Source organism: Syngnathus scovelli, chromosome 14, assembly GCF_024217435.2.
Source record: "Syngnathus scovelli strain Florida chromosome 14, RoL_Ssco_1.2, whole genome shotgun sequence".
In the NCBI taxonomy this organism is placed as follows: domain Eukaryota; kingdom Metazoa; phylum Chordata; class Actinopteri; order Syngnathiformes; family Syngnathidae; genus Syngnathus; species Syngnathus scovelli.
In genome coordinates this window covers 7137250-7148027 of record NC_090860.1, presented here as the reverse complement: position 1 = coordinate 7148027, position 10778 = coordinate 7137250, and the positions used below count along the sequence as shown (strand labels likewise).

The 10778-nt window shown below is 38.5% G+C and overlaps 1 protein-coding gene and 1 long non-coding RNA gene across 3 annotated transcripts; one reads left to right on the top strand and one right to left on the bottom strand.

Annotated features, from left to right (window-relative positions):
- Nucleotides 1-1799: 1799 nt before the first annotated feature.
- Nucleotides 1800-5668, bottom strand: LOC125981163 (uncharacterized). Its single transcript, XR_007485851.2, has 2 exons — nt 5060-5668; nt 1800-2855 (listed from the first exon to the last, which is right to left on the bottom strand). It is a non-coding gene; the product is annotated as an uncharacterized lncRNA (long non-coding RNA).
- Nucleotides 5669-7002: 1334 nt separating this feature from the next.
- nkx2.4a (NK2 homeobox 4a) lies at nt 7003-9850 on the top strand. Of its 2 annotated transcripts, none has more exons than XM_049741022.2 (2): nt 7003-7726; nt 8602-9850. In XM_049741022.2, the coding sequence occupies exons 1-2, from the start codon at nt 7357-7359 to the stop codon at nt 9279-9281; spliced, it is 1050 nt and encodes a 349-aa protein (XP_049596979.1). In that variant the 5' UTR covers nt 7003-7356; the 3' UTR covers nt 9282-9850. The 2 variants fall into 2 exon arrangements, with proteins under 2 accessions (XP_049596979.1, XP_049596980.1); XM_049741023.2 differs by having other exon boundaries at nt 7006-7726; nt 8629-9850.
- The last annotated feature ends 928 nt before the right edge of the window (nt 9851-10778 follow it).

The window sequence follows — 10778 nt, the reverse complement described above, 5'->3', positions numbered from 1 at the left end:
CCCGATTTACATTTTCCAGTGCACGTCTAATACAAAGCATGTTGGTTTTCGCCAATTTTGGCAGCTTGTCAATGTTTTATGAAGAATTTGAGTGATTTAAGGAAATATCTTGAGCTATTTCCACCCGATGGGACTTATTTATACATGCCTGTTGAGGAAAGACTGTCCTGTTTCGATACCATGCGAATCACAGAGGTCCAATGCGTTACGTTTAGAAGCGATTAGTGCATATGATCATAAGACTACTATTTATTTGTAACGTACTAAATATATTAACTTATCAAGTCTGATCAAATTATCGCAATTTTAGGGTGTTATTCAGTATCACATAATATTAATAATATTATCTATTGCTTGGATAAGACCATACAGTGTCAACACAGTGCTCAAGCACAGCGCCATGGGTGGGCTTGAACGTCCTTGAACGTCCAATATGTGTGGGGGCTGAAAAAATACATATTTTCATTTAATTTTGTTTAATTTCACTTACTTAAGAGGTTCTCTCATTTATTCAAGTGTGACACACACTACAAATATGCAGAAGCTGTTGAGTAAATATTTTTGATCGGCAAACTTGTTTGAACATATTTGCACAGTACATTCCAAGGTTTTGATAAAATGTAAGCTAAATGCTAAAAACATAGCATTTGTTCCCATAATGCCCAGAGGTGTTGACTTGCGCATGGGCAATTAAAAAAATCTCTCTGCTTTTAGCATTGAGCCTACTTGATACATACAGGTTCAAAGTTAAAATGAATAGTTAAACATTGTTTAGAAGTATTTGTTTTCTAGTTTTATATTTATGTCTGCAGTGCATGATTCCGATCTATTGTGTCCATTCTGAAATGTCCATTGCTGTTTCATGACACAATCACAAATTTTGTACTGGTATTGGTATTGACTGCACACAGACATATTCACGTCTAGAAATATTAAACTTGTTATCATTATGCGACTGTCTTTCTAGGGATAATGTATATACACGGCATATCCATTGCATGTCAGTGAGGTTACAACTTGAACTAGTGAAATGGCTGCAAGATTTACAGTTGACAGGAGATATTGTTGATGAAATATTTGCTAATATAAAATCTTTCCTCTTCTTTTTCTACAAACGTAGCAAAACTTGTGTTTGCTTTCTTAACTGAGTTGAAGTGGGGAGAGAGAGACAGAGAGAGAGAGAGAGAGAGAGAGAGAGAGAGAGAGAGAGAGAGAGAGAGAGAGAGAGAGAGAGACCCCCCCTGAACAGCGGGCATGGGTTTTCCCTACGATTTTGTGATGGTTGAAGAGAAGAGGCCAGCAAAGCATTTCAAGTGGCCGAGCAGCTAGTGTACTGATGAGCCAGACAAGATGGAATCAAGCCTCCTCAAAGATGGCCATGCACATGCAGCTGATATCCCACAAAAGCAAAAAGTGCTGCTGGAACAGTACATGACAAAAAAAGACAAATAAGAGAGTCTCAGATAGACTTGATGGAGGCAAGAAGTGAAACGATGACAATTCAGTGCAATAGAAAGTGCAAATGCCACGATAGACAGTTCTTGAATTTACTTTTAGAAGATAAGTAGTATTATGATGTGAATATGTTTAATTGGCTTTGCTTTTTACTCCAAATGCTGTAAAACCAAAGTACTACTGAAAGAAATCCTAACTATCATTGTTTAACTGCAAAAAAAAGTGATTTGACAAATTTATGTTAGTACGCAACCTTTTGTATGCACAGTACAAACAAAACATTCTCCAGTACAATACTGATAAAACAGATTTTTAAAAAAAGAATAAGCCCACATTACTGATAGTCGATACATAATGCATTTTATTCTTATTCAATTGTCAGTGACAACCTGTGAAAAACTACAAGCTTTAAATCACATAGCTAATATTTTGAAATGTTGACTTATCTTTGGCAACAGACATTTTGAGTGTTATGTTCCAAATACTTTATAGTTTTAGAGACATTAAAAACACTCGAGAGAAAATTAAAATGATTTCCGAACTTTATTCAACTGGCAACCCACAAAACATGATTCATGGTGACCTTTTAGATTGGATATAATTATTATTCAAGAGAAAAAAAAAAATACACCAAACAATTATCCAGAGCCGGGATACAACTTTAAATGTGTTTATTTTAGATATATTGGAAAACAATAAACATATATTTACTATAAAGGAAAATATAATTTTATGCCACATGGAAAATTAATAAAATTATAAATTAATAAATAATGAATAAATAAAAAATAATATGGCATATCATTAGTAAAAACATGTTGGCAATTGTATCATATTATACAGTGTATATGTTAAATCCGCGTTCTGTTTTTGACACCGCTTTAGGAGCCCTTGCTGTTCAGCTGCAGGTTTACTTATTGAGAAGAAGCCCAATTATTCTGCCCATTTGATTTATTCAATTTATAGTCAAACTTTCTATTTGAAATGATATTACAGGAGTTTTGTACCTCTGTTAGGATCAATACATTCAGAGAGAAGTCATTTTGCGATGTGTTTATGTGAATTATAATGACAGTCTGTCTTCCTGCATAAAAGCACTCAAAAGTGAGGACAAACACAAGTGAAATAGGTCGCTTCTATATAGACACTGTCAAATCATTTCGAGATTCAATTCAAAACTGACATTCAAAGTGCTTGAAAAGTTTGGACAGAAAGATAGAGGCCCATCTCTTGACTGCTGAAATAAAAACACAAATTAGCATCAAGGTACACCTGCACACAAGGAAACACTTGAGACAGATTGCAGTTGTTTGCATGCACTTCTGTTGGCGAGAACAACACATTTGATCAGCTTTCTTCAAACAGGCAGAATTTGCCGGAAACATCTGGTTCAGCTGTTTCTGGACAAAAACAAATAGAGACAGAGAAACGGCACAGAGTGAAATAGAAAACCATCCTTCCAAAATCAACAAGACAAAGTAAGAATTCCAGCATCGCCAGTATGGCAGAAGTTAAGCTTGTGAGATTTCATATTTTTGGGAAGGCAATACTGGACAGAGACATTTTGCAATTTGATGAATACGTTCACTGAAGTTAGTGACGGCTTTGTTTACCTGCCCCCGCTGCTGCCGTGCAAGCAGCAAGTCCAACGACCAAAATGGGAACAAAACTGTGCTTGTGTGCATTGTCCTGCGTGCATTTGCTATTTTACAGTGATCTGAATCACCTTTAAAAAAAAAAAAATTAAATGGATTTCCAAATGAAAGTGCATGGCCATTTAAAATATTGGTACTTAAAATACAACACTGACCAATAATTTTAGCCTTCAAAATGTTAGACTCTTAACTTTTGAGGCCTCATTGTATTGTATTTCAATAAATTATCAGAGTGGGAGAGTTTAATCTGCCATCATCATTGAACTCCCTTTTTACATTTCACACAAATTTAAATTAAATAAATGTGAGACATTGTTTTCGTCACGCACATTCACCAGGACCGTACAAAAAATTTAATCGTAACTTTGTCAAGTAAATGAAGTGGGAGCCACTAACAATGGGCTCACTAATCCTATTACACCATTTTGCATTCACCTACTGGCAATTTTCCCAAGATGCATGATCAGCATCCACATATTCTGTTTTTGGGGGACCCTATTAGCATCATCTCTTCCATCAAGACACATTAATTGTGAATGAATGAAAACTCCTGGAGTAGAATAAGGTCTTGAAGAGGCCTGTCATATACTTTCTCCACTTGGGAGGACCTTTAACCTACTTAGCCGAGGGACAGAACTGTTTCAAGTAGGCCAGCATGAATGATATGCACCTGCCCGCTTTTTACTCCCACATTGCTGGGCCGTTTGAGAGGAGAGAGAGCATTTGAGCTAAATGGGACTAGGTGCACATGGAGTTTCCACACAAAATGTGATTTCTTCCAAATTTGAAATCATAGTCTGAAGACAGTGTGTGTTCCTTTCAAAATAAAAGTTGAAGATTTTGTGTTATTCTTCAAATAGACTAGTCTACTCGTCTGTTCAATCTCCAAAACAATCTTTGTGAGAAATATACATCTTGAGAAACAAACGGCACTTGAGTCCCACATTTATTGTATGCATGACATTTTTTTAAACACCCGTAAAACGTAAATAATTTGTAAATCGGCAAATTTGTCATCATATATTAGATTTTGTTTGTTACTATATGACTCAAAACTGACGGTGATGCATGTTTACGGGTTATGAGTAATTTCTCCACATGGCACTGAATAAAATATTGGACCAAATATAAATGAATCAAAAATAACCATTCACATTTTAGATTTTATTTCCACCTTTTAATATAATGAGTGTGACGTTCGAGAGAGAGAGAAAAAAAAAACGCGTTTTGCGCTATACGTTTGCATGCACGGCTGGTTTGCGGCCGAGGGGGCAGGTCGGGACCTCAGCTCTTAAGTCGTCTCAACATCTCTTACGGTATTGAATCAACATCTAAGTGATGGAGTGAAGTATTTCGTCCATTTTTGCTCTATCTAATATGTTGGGATGAACTGCAGGTCGACGTCCAGAATTTGATTGAAATTATATTGATTAGTTTTACCAAAAACGGCCCGGCGGAGTCCCTTAAATAAATGGTCTTGATGACAGGATAATATCCTTGCGCAAAACGCGCATTTATTCATTTATTTAAAGTATTGTGTTATAAATGACATATTTAACAAATGTATTACTGATGATGATGGTTATTTTTTTATGTCAAAAAGATGGGCAGCGTCATTACAGTCTTAAATAGGCCCTCGAGCGGGTTTGCTTTATTGGGCTAAAATAAACAAATACATTAAAAAAACAATCAGGACTGATCACAAAAGTCAATTGGACAGTCGAAAGTTGAGATTTTCTAAAGCGTTATAGCGTCAAAATGACTTTATAAGCTCCCGTATTGTGCGTAATTGACACAAATTGATACAACTATTGCTAAGGCAGCAGTTAAATGTGAAATAAAAAAAAAAAACAGCCTACACTAATAATGATCATTTTTAAACAAGCGAATCGCTATCTTTTGAATATTGTATTTATTTTACATTCAATTTCTTACAGTTCTCAACTAACCTTCTTCAATGGGCCTCCTGGCGGTTCCGTTCATCCTGTTATAGCCTCCTGAGACACCGCGGACGCCGCCAACATCACGGTAACTTAAATTGAGATCAAGATTTTAAGAAACAATTGCTCGGAAGCACGATACATGTATAGCCAACCAGCTCCAGATTTTTATCAGATCCCAACGTGGAGGGTCTGTGCTACCGGGTCCTGCTCTCTGACTTTAGGTTGAGAGGTTTGCCTCATTTGCATAATGTTGGACTTCTGAGCCGATCGAGGTCTCGCTATTTTCTCCTCCAGCAAAACATGTAAGGTTGTTTTTTCTTTGTTTTTAAGAACTATTCAATTGGAGTTAAGACAAAATGTTTTGTTCTTCTTTCGTTCCTGACAACTCCAGCTGTTGTGCGTGCATTTGTGTGTGTCTGCTTGCGTATGCGTGTGCACGTGCGTGCGTAAGCGCGTGCGTGCGTGCGTTCCCCCTCTTCCCCCGCAACAGTAAAATCCAAACACTTCATGTTATATCCGAGGAGGAAATGTGTTTGCAAGCATGGATGTGCTCCAATCAAGCTAACCGGAGATTGTTTAGTGTTTCTTCACTTGTCGCTTTAATTGATGGCCGACCATGACACGTCTTCATTTGCTCAATTAAACTAGGTAGCTCCTTTAGCTGCCCCGACACGCTAAATTGCATTAATGCCTTGATGCAGACTGACTCAAATGAAGAAAGAGGCCCGTATGTTTATAAAATAACCTGAGCGGCAGAGGATCACAAAGCCTCCATTGAGGCATGTACATTATAACAAATTATGAGGCTATCATCTAATTTGACAGTTAAACTGATTAGACATGTAGGCTATATATGATGCATTTACTGATTTTAGATTAGCACCGTTCAGTATAACTTCAGTGCTGTGACCCCACACCCCACCCCCCTCCCAGAACACTCAGGCCTCCACACACAAACCGCCATCTCCTCCTGCATATTGTTTGTCCCCTTGCTCTGATTCCTCCCCTGGCGCCTGTCAGTTTGCTGAGAGATTACGATGTCAGGTGGAGATTGCAACAAAGTGTCATCAATGCATGCTGGCCAGGCTTGAGGGTTAGAGGATTATAATGTCACCAAGTCGCATTAAGTCTTAGCCCATTGCATTGGGGTTTCATAAAATTGCAACTTTGCAAGGTGTTCAGGAGCTATATATATATATATATAAATGTGCAGTTGTGGTTGACAACATCAGAGAAGTATTACACAAACAGCTTGTTTATTATTTGTTTGTAAACTCAGGTGTGTTCCTAATATATTGGTTATCTACAGCTATGTAAAAGGTCAACTCTGATGAAATGAAAGACTAATAGTCCACCGTAATAAAAGTTCACCTGCGTACCATTGTAAAGACGAATATTTTGGTTAATATTCTGCTACTCGACTGCAGCAAAAAAAAAAAAAATCTATTGATGTGATAGTTGCCCAATGTTCATCCATATTTTTCTTCCATAAAATCTACTTTAGTTACTCAATTTGATTGAACCTGGAACAATGACAATAAAAGTGTTTTCTAAACAGTGATACGTATTTTGCACGCAAGCAGCTGAAATGATCAACTCCAAACATAATAATGATAAAAAAAAACACCACAGCAAACAACCTGCTGCAAATGTTTTATAAAAATACTTGGCATTACGATCTTTGTAAAGGCAATAGTTGTAGTTGATCTTTTTTTGCACAGCTGTACCTAATATTGTGGCTAGTGAGTTCATATGCTGTTTGAAGTGTCGTTCATGTTTGAGGAAATACATTTTGAGAAGCATCAAGAAGCACGTTATTCTACTTCATGTGACACTTTGATGATACTCGCTGGTCCTGTATTTCATCGAAGTGCTCTCAAAGTTTGCCCCCCCCAACCAACCAACCAAAAAAAAAAAAAAAAACAGCTGATGGTGAATGTAGGTCATTCATCATCTACCACAAAATAAGAAGAATCTTTTTTTAACGTACCCTCCACGTGCTTGCTGGTGTATATGAAAGTTTGTTTTCATGAGTTATGTGAATAAAATGTCAATGAGCATTGTTTGCTGCTAAAGGCGCGTGGCTCCGCCCCCCCAGTGTTTGTCATAAACCTGGCTCCTGGCTCCAATAAACCCGGGCTAAGAGCGCCCTGGGCTCGCCTCCTTCTCCAAGGCGATCAATAGGATCTCAGGCGCACTCCAAGTCCTCTCTTACGTAGACACCCAACAAGGAGAGAGCCGATACAACAACACGCTTGATCTGCTGCAACACAAAAAAAAAAATTCTACCTGCTTTCTGAATCATGTCGTTGAGCCCAAAGCACACAACGCCTTTTTCAGTGACAGACATTTTGAGTCCAATCGAGGAGACCTACAAGAAGTTTAGTGCCATGGACGGCGCGGGGAACCTGAGCTCTCCGCTGGGAGCCTACAGACAGTCGCAGGTGTCTCAGGGCGGCATGCAGCAGCACTCCATGGGCCACAACGGCGGCGTGGCGGCCGCCTACCACATGCCGCACTCCGTGTCCCAGTTCTCCCACAGCGCCATGGGGGGATACTGCAATGGGAGCATTGGCAACATGGGCGAGCTGCCGTCCTACCAGGAGAGCATGAGGAATAGTGCCGCAGCAACAGGCTGGTACAGCGCCAACCCTGATCCAAGATACTCCACCAGTAAGTGCGCTGTTGCCGGACTTGCTCAACACATTCTTCTACTTTTATTCTTTATTTTTTTTCCACCCTCTTCTGCGCTCCTGTAATCGAAATACTAAAGCAAGCTTACTTATTAATTACACAAGTGGATCTACAGCTTTTTTTTTTTAAATTTTTTTATTGAGCAACTAACATTTAAGTTTGACATTAAGGATTCTTATTGCAAGTCTGACTCGTTATTATTATTATTATTATTATTATTATTATTATTATTATTATTATTACTATTATTATTATTATTATTATTATTATTATGCACCCGTTTGATTGATCATTTAAAAGTTTTCACTTGTAGGCTACGTTTTTTTAAACCAATCATGAAACATCAACTTCTGCAATTTATATTATTTGCACGAGTCAAATTTGTCAAATCTCGTTTTAAATATTACAAATTAATATAAAATTCACAGTTTTTCTTCATATTGTAATTGTAAGACGTTCACAATTAGCAATTATGGCCCGTTGTTTTTTTTTTTAATATTTAAGATTGTTGAATGATATACATATTCAAATAAATAAAAGGGCAGTGCGCGTTATGTTTCTTATTTTACAAAGTAAACTTGGAATTTTTAAAATGAATTTTTTTTACATCCTTTATTACAATCAATTACAAAGCAATCTCATCTAAAATTCTCAATTTCAGCTTTACTCCAATTATTGATTTCAGAGATAAATAAGAGGCCATTTTATTAATATAATATAGCTGTCCAAGAGAAGTAATATTTGATCATCCATAGTTTTCCAATATTATGCTCAATTTGAACACAAGCGTGAGGCAGAACGGTGATGTACTCTTGTGTTGATTGAACGCACGTATATGTATGTATATGTTTAAGTTTCTAGATTCATGGGACCTTCCACAGGTATGAACATGGCGGCTATGGGGGGTCTCACGGGGATGGGAGACGCTTCCAAGTCCATGCCGGCCCTGCACGCTGCGCCTCGGAGGAAGCGGCGGGTCCTCTTCTCGCAAGCTCAAGTCTACGAGCTGGAGAGGAGGTTCAAGCAGCAGAAGTACTTGTCGGCGCCGGAGAGGGAGCACCTGGCCAGCATGATCCACCTGACGCCGACTCAGGTGAAGATCTGGTTCCAGAACCACCGGTACAAAATGAAGCGCCAAGCTAAGGACAAGGCAGCGCAGCAGATGCAGCAGCAACAGCAGCAGCAACAGCAACAGGACGGGACCATGTGCCAACAGCAGGCCCAGTCCCCGAGGCGCGTAGCCGTTCCGGTTCTGGTCAAGGACGGCAAACCGTGTCAGAACGCCACCAACACGCCGACGCCGAACCAACAAGCCGTGCAGCAGAACCAACAGAACCAACAGCAGAATGGGGCCGGAGTGGTGCTGGGCCAGCACCAGAACCAACAGCAGGTAAACGATTTGGACCTGGAGGAGATGTCGCCCAGCCCCCCCTCGCTTCACAGCCAGCTCAGCATGGCCCAAATAGACACTTCTGCTGTAGATTACACCAGTAACATGGTCAGCTCGAACCTCCTCTACGGCAGAACGTGGTAGGACCCAGTGCAGTCACTTTTTCTATCAACCTGAGGATGATGAGCCCATTCCAAACACGCCTATAGACGTCAAATATGGTCCGATAGAATAAGACAAACGTGAGGCCCCCGCCGGCCGCCACGGGCTGCGCACATGCACAAGAGTACCAGCTGATCAGGGCACATTTTCTTGACATCTCTAAAGCAGGGAGTCTATTTTTGAGCATTACACACACACGGCTGGCCCTTGAAAAGCAATCAAGACGCTTTGGACCCCTTTTGTAATCTTTTGGACCTCCCTCATGATGTTTTAATGTTTGTCTATGTTTGGAGGGGGGGTCGATAGGGAGCTGAAGTCACCAATTTTGTCATATGGATATTGTAAACTAATGTATTCAATTAGAATTCTTAAACGAATTAGGGGACATGTACATTTGGCTAACACAAGAATACGTTTAATTGTATAATAATTGTTATTTGCGTCCACTTTTATGTTTCCATTATTCTTTTGTAAGTTAAAACAATCAAATGGAGCTGCTGTATATGTTTCAGATCCAAGTGAACAATAAGAATAAATAACTTGAAGTGTGACAGCGATTTCTGAGGAAGTTTTTTTGTTTTTTAAGGTGTCTGTTTTGAAGTGCATTTTCATTATGTTGAGATTGTGACCAAATTGAGAAGGAAAGCAAGGTCGATGAGGGAGCCAGCATTGTTCGGGTGACATTTTGGAGGGCTGTCTTTTATACTGGATGTCTGCAAATATCCGAGACTGGAAAATACCCCTTTAAAAACATTAACAATCGTTAAGCAAAAGAAAAAAAAATCTTGTCTGATGTATACGTCTATAGTTTTTTTCTCTTTCTTCTCTTTTACCTTGTTTTAATGTCCCATCTTTTGCCGCAGTCTAATTGGACAATTTGTTTGTGAGTGCGACCTCCGGTTCACAATTTCTATTTATTTATATTTGATAAAACAAACTCAATAGATCTCAATTATTTTTAAAGTAATATATAAAAATGTTGATTGCTAAATAATAGAAAATACATTTTTAATATCCAGTGAGCAAATTAAATTGATGTAAAAATAAATAGACATTACTTTTGCCTAAATCTGAGCTGTACTGAATTTGAGCATGAATAAGCCTGCATAACTGATATGTAGTTTATCAGCTAATAATTATAATAATAATAAAATTGTATTTTGTCTTTTTTATGTTTTACCTCTATTTTAAAAAATTAATCCACCAAATATGCCAATACATGTGACTTTTTTATTTCAGTGAATAACAGAATTGCTGTTTTATGCTCACTTATTACTATCACTTTCCGTATATTAAGGCTGATAATACAGCTAATACAGCAGCTTAGTTTTCAGATTCATCGCGCACTCTCACACACACGCACCCACCCGCACACTCGCAAGCACACACACGAAGACACAAGCATCATTGTGATCAATCTCTTGAAAAGATAAATGATTTGTGCAAACCAACTCCAAAGTGTTTAAGCTCATCACTCGT